The sequence below is a fragment of the Ciconia boyciana genome, chromosome 1, assembly GCF_034638445.1.
Source record: "Ciconia boyciana chromosome 1, ASM3463844v1, whole genome shotgun sequence".
Taxonomy (NCBI): Eukaryota; Metazoa; Chordata; class Aves; order Ciconiiformes; family Ciconiidae; genus Ciconia; species Ciconia boyciana.
The window spans coordinates 82,509,508-82,523,664 of NC_132934.1; the positions used below are offsets into that span (position 1 = coordinate 82,509,508).

At 39.9% G+C, this 14,157-nt stretch overlaps 1 protein-coding gene across 5 annotated transcripts in view; it reads left to right on the forward strand.

The window, feature by feature from the left end:
• The window catches only part of FAR2 (fatty acyl-CoA reductase 2), a 159,812-nt gene that overhangs the window by 55,992 nt on the left and 89,663 nt on the right, over positions 1–14,157 (forward strand). For 4 of the 5 annotated variants that reach the window (XM_072877452.1, XM_072877479.1, XM_072877461.1 and 1 more), the window contains one exon: positions 11,587–11,821. In XM_072877452.1, coding sequence (XP_072733553.1) covers positions 11,633–11,821 — 189 coding nt within the window. In that variant the 5' untranslated portion in view covers positions 11,587–11,632. Of the gene's footprint in view, positions 1–1,452; positions 1,472–11,586; positions 11,822–14,157 lie in introns of those variants that run through there. The other variant, XM_072877488.1, reaches the window with a different exon arrangement.

Genomic DNA, 14,157 nt, shown 5'->3' on the forward strand with positions numbered 1-14,157 from the left:
AATGAGGGAGAAATGAAAAATTATTTTTGTTTGTATTTAGCCTATCTGAGTTTTGATGAGGTAGAAGACATACAGGCAAAACTGACATATTTCCATTGATAATGCTCTCTTTTAGGTTTCAATATAAAAAGAAGAGTTGATGGTATCTTAAATCTTTGGTTTTGAAAACATATACCTATATTTATGTATGTTTTGCTATGAAATTGATAGTATAGGCTCTCACATCCATCTGGTCATCCTTTTAAGAAGACTCCTCTTGGTGGGAAATATTCCAAGCATTTTTGTCTTTCAGCCTCATCCAACGCAAGAGTAGGGTTCTAGGCTGCACTTAATAAAACCTGAATACAAAAATGCTCAGACTGCTGAGCTTAGCTTTCTATTGGAAAGAAAAATAATTACAGTTAACCTTAAATCTGAGGCTGAACACAGCAGGTAATTTTTTCCACTCTGTTAGATCTGAGATCTAAAGTGTGAAATTTCATTTTAGCTTGCTGTCACAGGATTGCTAGACTTCTTAGTATAGTGACCACATTTTTCTGTTAAGCAGCATACGCTATGCTACTATATTATCTAAGATGATCAAGAGGTTTCACTGACAACATGTCAAGAGCTTCTCAGCTGATAAGTAGTTTCCTCTGTCTTATAAGGGAGGTATTAGCAAATTTGGACATTATGGAGGGATGGAGGAAAAGAAATATTTGTTCTGGTACAGCTTGTAAAAGTTGACAATAAGGGGTATTCTGTAGCCACTAGCATGTAAAAGACAGTTGTGGTCTTGATGGCCCAAAAATGGTTGCAACTCAAGGAGAAATACAGTTAACAGATTGTTGCATCTAGAAGCTAAAAATGGTTTTCTATGCATGTGTGCCTGTACAAACACAAGTATGTGCATGCACATTACTAAAGAAAAGTCTTCTTCAGTAGAAGCCTGTATGCTTTGGAAAATCCAGACAAATTGAATGGGGGACTCTGAGGCCATCAGAAACTGGAGAGGGTAAACATGTATGTTTGAATCCCTACAGCTTTTTTTTTTGCAGCTAGTGTCATTCAGTCATTTATTAAATATTTTGCATTTGGTTTGGAGCTTAACAAACAAAAATATGTATGTATTCTGATAAGTCTGCACAGGGGTACAAAGCTCCTCATCATTTTATTTGCAGCTTCTACTGGACATAGCTGTAAAAAAAGTTGTAACAATAGGAAGGTAGCATGGCTTAGACAAGTGTTCATTTTTTAAAAACGTAGTCATTTGAGGGTCATCACTTTGACCACATTCTTTGTACATTGTAGTTTCTTCTTTTGTTGTTTTCTGCATTTTTTAGGTTTTGTTATGAAAACATCTAAATGCAGTTCCATTTGATTTCATTAAGACTTCTAAGCATTGTGCTTATGTATTTACCTGGCAAGAAAGCTGGATGGAGTGACAGTAGAAGAGGCAGAATTGGGAGTAAAGGAGGAATCCCTCAAGAAGGTAGTCTCTCCATCATTACATGACACAGATTTACTTACTAGTTAATGCGCTACTTGGATCAATATTGCTGCTGACTCAAAATCTTGAGTGAAGACCATTCTTCTTTATATCATGACAGTGCCTTTGTGAAGAACGTGGTTGCTGGAATCACATGAATATGTGCATTGCTACTACCAATCACTACTTTTTTTTCATTTGATACAGAAATGCAGGCAGTTTTTAAATACTTTTGGTTTTAGTTACCCAGTCTATTTTGGGGCCACTAAGGGATGGTTTTCTATGAGTGCTGGAATGTAGCAATCAGCAGGGAGGTAGCAGTCCTGCTGCTGCTGGCCTTCACAACAGCTGTGCTAGTTCGACGGTTCCAAAAGCGGGGCTTGAAAAAAAAAACACCAAAACACTTCAGCCTCCTGTTACTCTCAAGCTGTATGCAGGTATTCTTAAACTGGATCAATCATAGAATCATAGAATCTTTTAGGTTGGAAAAGACCTTTAAGATCATCGAGTCCAACCGTTAACCTAACACTGCCAAGTCCACCACTAAACCATGTCCCTAAGTGCCATGTCTACATGTCTTTTAAATACCTTCAGGGATGGTGACTGAACCACTTCCCTGGGCAGCCTGTTCCAGTGCTTGACGACCCTTTCGGTGAAGAAATTTTTCGTAATATCCAACCTAAACCTTCCCTGGCACAACTTGAGGCCATTTCCTCTTGTCCTATCACTTGTTACTTGGGAGAAGAGACCGACACCCCCCTCGCTACAGCCTCCTTTCAGGTAGTTGTAGAGAGCGATAACGTCTCCCCTCAGCCTCCTTTTCTCCAGGCTAAACAACCCCAGTTCCCTCAGCCGCTCCTCAGAAGACTTCTGCTCTAGACCCTTCACCAGCTTCGTTGCCCTTCTCTGGACACGCTCCAGCACCTCAATGTCTCTCTTGTAGTGAGGGGCCCAAAACTGAACACAGAATTCGAGGTGCAGCCTCACCAGTGCCAAGTACAGGGGCACGATCACTTCCCTACTCCTGCTGGCCACACTACTTTTGGTACAAGCCAGGATGCTGCTGGCCTTCTTGGCCACCTGGGCACACTGCTGGCTCATATTCAGCCAGCTGTCGACCTATACCCCCAGGTGCTTTTCTGCTGGGCAGCTTTCCAGCCACTCTTCCCCAAGCCTGTAGCATTGCATGGGGTTGTTGTGGCCCAAGTGCAGGACCCAGCACTGACCCTTGTTGAGTCTCATACAGCTGGCCTCAGCCCATTGATCCAGCCTGTCCAGCTCCCTCTGCAGAGCCTTCCTACCCTCAAGCAGATCAACACTCCCGCCCAGCTTGGTGTCTCCAAATCCAACTCTTCCCACAAATGCCATAAATCATAGTGCCACTATTTTTGAGAAGGGACAAGAACAAGTGGTGGAAAAGGACAGAAAATCTTCAAATACTGTGCTAAGATATGCTGGATGCTAATACAAAGTTATCAGCTGAGATCTCTAAAAGAAAATAAATGTGCCAGACCGCCCTGATACCACAAAAAGATTCATAAACCTTTGACTTAATTGCCAAGAGACCTCCCTTTTGCAATGCTAAGATGTAGTGGGATTGGTGTGCAATGGGTATGACAAGGGTTTTGATTTAAGGGTTTGGGAGAGGACTGCTGGTTGTAGAGATCCCAGCCACAGCTAAAGCAGAAAGAGCAAGGTGATAATATCTGTGAAGAGTGAGCTGGTAGAAAGAGAAGGGGAAGGATTGCCTGCAGAAATGCTCTGATGTAGGATGTCTGCATTTAATTATGCTGAGGCAGAGCAAAAACTCTCTTCTAGTCCTGATCTATGCACAGCACCTAAGCTTTGATCCTGTAACCTGCTCAATGGCTTTGCAACAACTAGCTCTAAGTGAGCGCTGCTAAAAAAAAAAGAAGGGAGAGTGGGTACAGATGCTGACCTGTGTCATACAGAAAGGAGCCTGCAGAAGCTGCTCCTTTGATGTCTCTGGGAGCTGCTGTTCTTACCAGTAGGCTAACTAAACAGGAGCAAGGCAGAATAGATCCATATTCAAGCTGCTGAGAAATATTTGTTCTTTAAAATCCCATATCACATATGTAGGTATGTCCTTAGCACAATTGCCCCGTGTTAGCTCTAAAATGCTTATAGGCTTGTTTTCATCAGTTTTAGAGAGAGCATAGTGAGATTGAGAGAGACTAACAGGTTTCACTGAAAAATCAAGAGGCTGCTCCTGGGTTTCATTACATCAGTGGCCCTTATGCTTCATTCATTCTCCTCTAATTCTTAATGGCCGTCAAACAGTTCAAACTACTTAGGAGAGTCAGCTGATCTGTGAAGCTCTACAGGTAATGCTGAAACAATGACTAAATCTTGAAATTCAAGCTTTTGCCCTACATCTGGGTCTTGTTCTATGGGCAGATCTCTAGCCCAGAAGCCATAACTCCTAGTGGTTTCCAAAAGATTGAGAGCTTCTGTCCACATGTGTAACATTCAGCAGTTCGCACAATCCGGCTGTGCACGCTGCTTGTTGTCTCTAGCCCTTAATTATGCTGTCACACTGCACTGTCTCTTTAGATTTAACTGCTATATATTGAAATGGATTGCAAAACTGGTGTCATTTTTCAAGTCATGAAGGGTTTCCGGGAGCAATGAGAGTTTCTCCTTGCTTGTTGCTACTTGGGTATGCTATTGTGGAATTGAGTCAGTACTGTTGGCAAACAAAAAATGACTTGAAATATATTAGCTGGAGAAAAGTGATTTAACCTTCAGGCTGCTAGCAACAACATTTATATTTGGTGTAGATTGCTTGGAGCAAAATCTCTTTTGTAAAGAGGATTATCATCAGGAGTTCAGTCTGGCTGTAAATGTGCCCATCCTTGAATCACAGGATTTTATTTCTTTGAGCTGTATTAGCATCTATAGTGCCTGTATGAAGGATGGATTATGACCTTCCTTTTAATTCTGTAGCTAAGTGAGGGAAGGTTTATCTTTGCTAGTTTGTTATTGTTGTTAGGTTGTTAGTGCTATTAAATAACTATGGAAGTTTAGCAAACTGTAAGGATCTTCTAGTTTGTCCCTAGATCAGCCATTTTAACATCCTCTTTGCTTCATTTTCTGCAATCAGTAAAATCTCCCCTACCTCTTTCCAAACATCATGTACTACACAAATCTTTATGTGCCTAAAGACCTTTGAAAATATATTATGTAACTTCAGTGCATCCTTGTTGGTACTATCTGCTTGTTTGCGTTCGCAGCGTTGTTGTCAAAAATGTTGTGCTGTGTTGAACTACAGTCCTTTTCTATTCTGAGTCACTGTTATTTATTACTGAAAATGCAGAAAATATTTTAAAGACTCAAATCTAAACTAATTCATGTTAATCCCATCTGAAACGTTGGTCATTGCAGCAGAACTACTCTGATTGTGAGTTTGGCCCAGTAAATCAAATCAATGGAGCTGAGTGACATAGCTTCCTCCCGGTGTTACTGAGAAGCCAGGAGTTAAGTCACTATGATGAAAAGCAAGTCACTACTTCAGCTATTGCTAACATGCATGGTGTGGGACTCTGCTCTGTGACTCTAAGATCCACAGCATGCTCTATTACTTCCAGATGTCCTGGGGCTAAAAATACTCTGTGAAATCTCTGAATTCACAGAGCCTGGTGCTCAACAAAACCTTGACATCCATATAAAGCATCTCAAATGACAGCGCATGCACAACTAATGCACCTGCATACACCTGAGACTTCACTGTGAATTGACGGATGCTGTTATATCCCATGTTTCTAGTGCAAGCACATAAATGAAACATGTAGATGCTTATTGCATTTTCCTTTGTCTTTTTAATTTTTATTCCTTAAGCATGGAACAGAGCATTCTGTTACTGAAGGAATCAGATGGTTGGGAGGTTGCTTTGTTTCGAACTGGACTATGCTCCACAGGATGTGGCGTGCACGTGTTGAACTTTTAACACTATTCCCGCTTCTTCATCCATGCACATGCTCTCCTTGGATTACACTGATTTGCTTCAAACCATACAATTGTTGTATATGCATTAGCATTGGAGGAAAACTGCTTATTGTTCAAGTATCCACTTCTACTGGCCACCAAAGTGAAAAGATCAGGTTGTTCCTAAGTGCTACAGTCCTAAGCATGGGATTATTTACTTGCTGATGATTAACTAACAAGAAATTGTACACAAATGCTTTCAGGCGAAGAACACATATTAGAAAGAATTGCTTTTATGTATTGTAATTACATGCATCGTTTGTGGAGTCTCTGTCACACATCCTGGGGGAAAAAAAATAAAATAATTCTATGAAGATACATTGTTCAGGCATCCCCAGTGTTCAGTCCATTTTAAACTCATAAAATAATTAATAGATTGAGGAAGCAAACTGATAAGATTGAAATAGTCCGTGATCACTTTATATTGCTTCTTCTGACCTCAGCTGTACAAGTTCTCTGAAGTGACAGACAACTTTTTCTTTCTCTGCATGTCCCAGGTTAATTATGACTCCTCCAGAATCCTGATTAAAGAAAACTGTCTTATGTATGATTGGATATTTGTATCCAAGATTAAAAATTTAGATTCAGAAAGTGGCCAAAAAATATTTTATCTTAAAGGACTCCTGCTGTCTGTATTTTTGTTTTAAAAAATGTTATTTGTCATTAATCATAATTTTAGTTGAACCTAGTTCATTACATTTAACCTGATGTCTAAAAGGCTCAGCTGAGCAATCTGACCCTCTTGTTTACAGAAATTACATCCCTGCGTAAAGTTGCGAAAATGCACCACATACGAGCAAACTCATCAAAACCAGACTACGTAGAAAGAGATGCCAGAGAGGCCATTTGTGAATCTAGATGTATATTTACAGGCATACAGTCCTTTGCGCTTGCACAAAACTAAATCTCTTTTTTTTCTTTCTTTCTTTGTTTTTTTTTTATTTTGTACTGTTGAGTTGAAAAGGCAAGCATCGCAACAGATAAGCTTCTGAAATGTCTGCTGTCCTAGTTGAGTAGGGCATGGAAATCTTAGCAGTGGTCCAAACCATACTGAAATATTAACCTACGCCAGTGTACCCATCCTTCATGGCTTGTGCTTCATTTTGCCATCTCTTATTAACACCCTGCAGCCATGGACCTGCTCTGGGCAGCAGCAGTCAATGTGTCAATGATATACATTTCCCTTCCCATTGACACGGCTGTGATAGCAGTCTGACTCTTGGCTGACTCAGTCTGACTCAGTTACACCATTGTAAGCTGAATGCAGATTTGGCATCATTGAACTGTGTGAAAGATGAGGATAATGTATTAGTTGTTTTGTTAAATATCAGTGCAGTTGTATCTGCTCTTGGTGGGGGAAAGCTCTGCTTTACTCTTCGGTTGGGGATATGAGGGTTTTCTTTTGCAGGAGCAAAGTATTAGGTTGGTAGGATTCCCACCTTTCCCTTTGCTTGTCCTTTGGCATATGCGCCTGGCACAAGACCGTGGCTTAGTTTGTAATGCAGCGCTGTAGCTTGTCCTTTATGACTGATCCAGAGGAGACTGTTACAGGCATCAGTAACAGAGCTTTACCCTTAAAGCAGCTTGTGTACTTGTGTCTGCAGAGGTGCTCAGTGTGATTCCTGACTGGCTGTCCAAAAGGTGTTTTTTTCACACTACGGTTGGAGATGAGTCAGCATGAGTAAGATGTATACTGCTGCAAAGATGCTGTGTTCAGTAGTTCAGATGGCATCAGTGATCACTTTCCTGCTCTCCTTAGTGCCTAAACTGTCGAAGTTGCCTGTAATTAATCACTTGAACAGGGCTTCAGGAAGCCTTTGTGTGGGCTTTTCTCCACCATTCAGTGGCTTTCACCTCCAGTCAGTTTTGGAAGAGACAGGAACTTCAAACTCTGAAATAGGTTATCCTTCTTCACCTCAATAAGGGTCAACTCACTGCAACTGCTGACCATGGTTCAGACTTTGAATAGTTTCCTCTTACCAGACACTTTAATCCCTTGCAGCTTAATTGACTGGGAAATAGTTAATGCCCAGTTTATTCCTGTGTATTACAGGAATAATGTAATAAACTGACTGTTTATTCCTTAAAATGAAAAGCCAAGTATAAGCTTCTGCAGAAAACAATTTTTTCTCCATTTGACTGAGTGTAAGAAGTCAAAAAGGAATGCATATAGTTCTTTGTATTTTGAAGTAGACATCCAAAGGGTCAGGCATTACTTGGATCGCACCCTTTGACGTTAGAAATCCTCTGGTTCCTTAAAGTCTTCGTAACTTCTTCAGTGCTTTCTTTACAAAGGCCAAGCAAAATCAATTAAAACAGAGAAGAATAAATTCTGTTATAAAATCACACTCTTAAAAATATAAAAAACAATGATGGTTCTGAAAAGTAAAACAAGTCGATATTCCCTGACTAAGTTGAAAGGAAAATATCTTAGCAATTTCTGTAAGGGCATATCCTGAATATAAACTGGAATCTATTTTTGAATTTGGAACCTAGTGAAAGCCCCTTGAAATTTGCCTGGACAGTGGAGATTCAGGGATCTGTCTGCACATAGCAGATGGCAGCATTGTGGCTTTTGTGTCATGATTTCACATCATCAATTTCTTTATGCACATTAAACAAATAAACAGATTTTCTTTCCTGATAATTAGCATGGCATCAGATGGGTGCAAGATTATTTTGTTTTCTTCTAAAGCTAACTTAGGAAAGGAAAAAAGAAGTACTGCAAGGAGACACAAATCTGATCCAACGAAGGAATAAGGAAACACCAAGGAATAAGCAAACACCATCTCATTCCTCATGGCTTTTTATTGTGGATGAGGCCCTGAGCAACTGGATCCAACTCAGAAACTGGCCCTGCGAACTGTATGCTGCCTGACTTGAACTGCTTTATTATAGAAAATAGAAGGGATGTGTTTTTTCCAAGCTTTTATTTTAACTCTATAGGGTTAAGCCAATGATCAAGAAGAACAGCAGATTGCCTTAGAAGTTCAGTTTTTCTGTGGCTGTGTTTGATGCTTCCATTTTCATCATACCAGAATGGTATGGGAGATGCCATTGTTTTCCTGACTTTTTTGACAAATGTTTAAAATGTTGTCAGACTACATGGGGAAAAACTGTCAGCTATGCGTGTGTAGTCCTTGCCAGAAATACTTAATGAAATCTGTCTGCATGGCTAATTTTAGGGAAACTTTAAAGTAGTGTGATTTTTTTTTTTTTTTTTTTTTTTTTAAAGTGTTCTGGTAGGTATGGAACATCTGGCCAAAGCAAATGAAGCCCCATTTGGATAACTCAGAGAACCCAAATGAAACAATGTAAGAAATTGATGTCCACATTCTGAAATCTTAACAGTTATTCTTGCAGTAGTCTACAACTATAATGCAAAGCACTAATGTTTAGTGATGCAGGTTGGAAATGTTCTGTACTACTGAATTGTGGGAAGGAGAGTAATTCCTGTCAAACACTGTGGTAATCTCCAAGTCTGTGGTGCGAAGTACTTTATAAATGTACTGTTTTTCTAGCAGAGTATTAGGTGAGGTTAGGTAGATACGATCTTCTGAATACAAGTTCAAAGCAAGTATCCAGTGACTGGAAGTGGTCTTGTATTTAATCTTTTTGTTTCCTTATGTTCAGTAGAATTTGTATGGCCTCTAGTGACTAAGGACTTTTCTCATTAATTTTTCTGCTTTGCAGGGCATGTGTCGTACCACATTTCTTAAGTCTTTTGTCACCTCCGTCTTCATCTGGCTAAACTAACATCTACTTTTGGACTTGCACACCAGGTTCTGCAAGTTCCTCTCTTCTAATATCACTCAGTTTTTCCAAACCTGAATGAGATGTGACATTTTATTATAAATAAGTTAATTATCTAATAGTTTAACCTGTTTGTTTAACTTCCCAAGTGGCCAGCTCTTTGATAAGAACAGGTTTTTAATAGGCCTAGACGAGCCTCCTACGTTCATTTAAATTGTGATCTAGGCCATATCTGAAAGTAGGCTAATACCCGAATTCACTGAGCCAGAATACCCACAGCTATTAATTTGTAATATAGTGTCCTTCAGAAGTTTTTCTGCTTGACCCACTTTCTAAAATTAGATGGCACACCTGATGATTTGTTACAGATAAAGAAATTTGGGGATTTTAATTTGCTTAATACTATGTACTACAGTCCCAGGCAGCACTGGGAAAAAAGAACAATATTCTGTTGGGCTTGAGTCCCTAGTTTATGTGTTTGGGCTATAGCCTGTTAGAAATATGCATTCAGTGTTTCCATGTAGCAGTACAGTGATTGTGAAAACTGGCAGATTGGTAGGAATACAAAGTCAGGTCTGGGTAGATGCATCAGCTGTAGACCCAGGTAATGATAGCACATTAACACAGACTGTGGATCGCTTTTTGCTGTTTTGAGGGGTAACGCCTTGGGGATCGCAATCCAGCTAAGCACATTCCTGAGTGTTGCAATGAACATGGTACACCTTGTAAGGGTTGATCCATGGTGCTTCTCTTGATTGACATAGCTGGTGGTCAGTTTTCAGGGGTAAGATACTTCACTCCATCCTGAGGAAGGCATGGGCTGTAGGACAAGCTATATTTCTGTCATGGTCCCATGCGGTGAAGGGAATTTAATGTATTATCACATGTAGCTAAGGTTCTTAAGGTATTTTAAACTCTTTGTTGTTGTTCATTTCTGTTGATCCAAGCCAAGGACTCATTATATAAGATGTTTCTGTATGAAGGCTTGCAGTTTTTGCTCTAAGTTAGGCTACTTCACTGTCCCTGAATGGTTTATTAAGTTTCAGAAATGCAAAAAGGTTAGTGACAACAGGGAATCTTCTCAGACTGCAAAAATGCAGCAAATGCTATATTTCTGTTTGGGTATATTTGCATTTTATTAGCATGCAGTTGACTCATGTCATGTTGAGAAACTCGAAATGGCCAACAGAGACTCTGAAGATTCTGCCAGAGGAAGAGAAGTTTTTCTGGGGTACCTAAAGGTCATTGTCCTCATTCTTAAATTCTTGATTGACAGCGTTCTACTGTTCTTGTTTCTTTTTGTGTCAAATTTAGGAGGCTTTTTCAAAACATTTATTTATATTTTACGTGAGCCTTAACCTTGCAATGCAAGTGGTTTGTCAGTGCTGTGATCTGCAGCACTTCAAAGATAGGAGGGTTTTTTCCTTCAGTTAGTCTAATAGAGAGAGGGGCTATTCTAGGAGGATTCAGTCCAGCCATATTTGTCATTTAATCAGCTTAGAGCGTGAATTGGGATGGCTGGGGACATGTAGGCCTGAAACCATTGTATCTAATTAAAATACTTAACTGGAACACTTCATGTGGGAGCCTAGTCATGTCAGTCCCCTTATATAGCCAATGGATCTCCAAAGGGCAGTTCAAACAACGTAAACTCCCCAGAGAAAGCATATGACATCTATGCTGCTTAGAGTTAAGTGGGATGAATTTTGGCCTTAGCAGCCAAAAATGGGTGATGACCGACACAACAGGAGCATGGTATTGCAGTCTTGCAGAGCAGTGTCATTGGACTGTATCTTCCATGAAGAGGAGTTTTCTTCATGGATTTATTCCAAGCCAAGACAATAGGAAAAGGCTGAGCACATTGCAAAGTGATGGCTGATGAGAAAAGGAACTGCTTGGCACAGTGGAATTAAAGTGGAAAACTTTAGTTTGTACCTGCAGTGTGTGTGAGGAGATCTGTTTCTACTTTGTCTTGTAAGGATAACTGCGTATCTTCATGGCTGCCACTTCACAGTGTATGAGATAAATACTATTCAACACTGCAGTGACCATCTACTGCTAGGGGTCTTGGACCACACAAGCTATGTTCTAAGCTGTGACTGCTGGGTGCAGCTGTGGTATAATATGGAGGATAAGGCTGAGCTTGATTTTTTAAGCTTCTCAGATTTACCTTTTTAATTTTTGTCATTTATTTTCATAATAAAGGCTTTTAAAAAAATCATCTTTAAAATTGCCGTTGATTGACCTAATGTGAGCTGCTATAGCTGACTGGGAAAGGTTATCTCAGACTATCATTCCCAAATAACTGATCTGTGTCTTGACTCAAAAGCTTTTAAAGCTTTATTTCTGCATCTTCTCAGGTATCTCCTGCAGGAAGTTGAAGGAAAGACAGAACAAGAAAGCACCATGTCTTCAGTCTCAGCTTATTACAGTGGAAAGACCATACTTATCACAGGAGCTACAGGTTTCATGGGCAAAGTACTGGTGGAAAAGCTTCTGCGCTCCAGCCCTGATGTAAAAGCAGTTTATATACTTGTCAGGCCAAAGGCTGGACAATCAATGCAAGAGAGAGTGGCCAACATGTTGAAATGCAAGGTAAGTTCCTATATTTTATTTTAGAGTCTAATCTGAAATCCATTTAGCAGGGTGAAGCAGAGGACTTCTGTTATACTCAATTCATAAAGAACAAAATACCATCTTCTACTGTAACTGTTGTATATTTTTGTTGTGTCTAAACCAAACAAACAAAAAATTGTACATGAATGAACCTGAATCTGTCTTATTTTTATACGTAATGCAGGATTTTGCACTGTAGTGATGTAATTCTTCTTTTCTGCATTGCTGTTTGTTGAGAATTATTTTTTTCAAAAACATATTACCTTAGCAAATTTCCTTTTTGGAAGAAGAGCAGCGTTTTGCTCTCATGAACTAACTCTTTTCCTTCACCCACTTTCAAAACATAATGTTCAAACATTCAGAAATAAAACTGTGAGCCTACCACACTCGACTCCTTGCCCTTATTGGGGCATTAAACTCATTTCATAAGACAAAGCCTAGTGGCAAGGTATAGTGGGCTGTGCATTGCTGCAGTACAGTAGGGCATCTGCCATCGTCTGATATCAGCTCCAGTTTAACCTTACTTATGAAGTGATAAAATACTGTTGCATTTGAAAAGGGTGCTTTCCGGTGTTACTTGCAGCAGAACACAAAGGCTAAGACAGCCCTGTGAGTTGAAGAACAGACCTGTATGACCTCCACCCATGTAGCTCGTTTTGGTGAGGGAAACCAGATCTCTAGTGTCAAGAAAGATGTCAAAGCCCTTTGCTGTATTGAATGTAAAGATTTGTAAGGAGACACTGCTAGACCAGTTAGCTAGAGTGGACTTGGCCTGAGGACCTCAAGGTCTTCAGGAGCTTAGGCCAGTGGTGAGGTTATGAACTTGCTCAGGCTCCTCCAGCTATAAGTGCCGGAGTTCAAGCTAACGCTTACTGCTAATGTGAATTTGTACATAGCTGATGTGAAATGAGGGGAGGGGACAGATCTGGCCCCAGTAGGCAAGGAATTACTTGGAATTAATCCAAGAAAGGTCAACGTATCTTTAGAGTATTGGTCTAAAACTTTGAACAAGGCTTGACTAGAAAAGTAGTACTCCTAGTTCTACTGGAGTTAGAGGTAAAATAGGGCTATAGATAACTTACTTAGAGACAAGCAGGTCTGGGAGAAGGCTTGCATTTTTCCTCCTGATGTTTTGAGGCATCAAGCTAGAAAATCTTAAGTATGTCCAACAATAGAGTATGATTTTTTTGTGTGTTTTCAACAGAGGGTAGGTTATTTTCCTGCTCAGGAAAATTTGAAGTGATATAAAAGGAAAACGTCACATTGGTTGCTTTTTGCAAGTCTGTCAACTGCACAATTTTTCATTACTTTTCCTTTCAATGAACACTTTCAGCTGTTTCTACAGCTTTCATCACTGAAGACTGTGATGGTTTTCATCATCAAAAACAAAATCCCAAATGTGGTGTTTTCGCATGGTTTTTTGCCCTTTTTTTTTTTTTAACCCACTAAGAAAATGGCAAACCAAGCTATTTTTCAGGACTCCTATAAGCTTTGTTTGCATTTTCTGTATGAATATTACTGGCTTATCTCTTTAGTTGGCCAGCACAGCTTAGTGTTGTTGTTAGCTCTAGGTGAGGTTCCCTAGTAGCTGTTTTATTGTTGCAGCTGTACTGAATGTACCCTTTTTTTTTCCTAGCATGTGTCAGCAATTTTAGACATGCCAACAGCAAATAGGACTTGATAACCTCTCCTTGAACCTTTGACCGCCTCCTTCAATGTGTTTCAAATGAACAGAAGAAGGAGGCAAGTCTCTAAGTTAGGTTGCTGCGGCCTTGAAAAGAAAAAAACTCTAGGGATATTCTCACAACTCATTCAGGTCCCCTCAAAGAAAAAGTTGTCTTATTGATGCTGTTCTTTTTAAAATAAAGCAAAAATACTTCCCTAAGGCAGAAACCCAACTCCTCAAAGGTTATTTCCAGGTGAAAATGTTGACAGCCTTTGTTTTTTTTCTGGAAGTGAAACTGTTAATTCCAGTAACTGTTAATTTCATGGCAGATGAAGAGGGCAAGAAACATTATTCTTAACATTTTTGCGTATTGTTTCCAGTTAAGTTTACTGTATGTCTTTGTCATGGCTTAACCCCAGGCAGCAACTAAGCCCCACACAGCCACGTGCTTGCTCCCCCCTCCAGTGGGATGGGGGAGAGAATCAGAAGAGTACAAGTGAGAAAACTCGTGGGTTGAGATAAGACAGTTTAGTAGGTAAAGCAAAAGCTGCGCACACAAGCAAAGCAAAACAAGGAATTCATGCACTACTTCCCATGGGCAGGCAGGTGTTCAGCCATCTCCAGGAAAGCAGGGCTCCATCACGCGTAA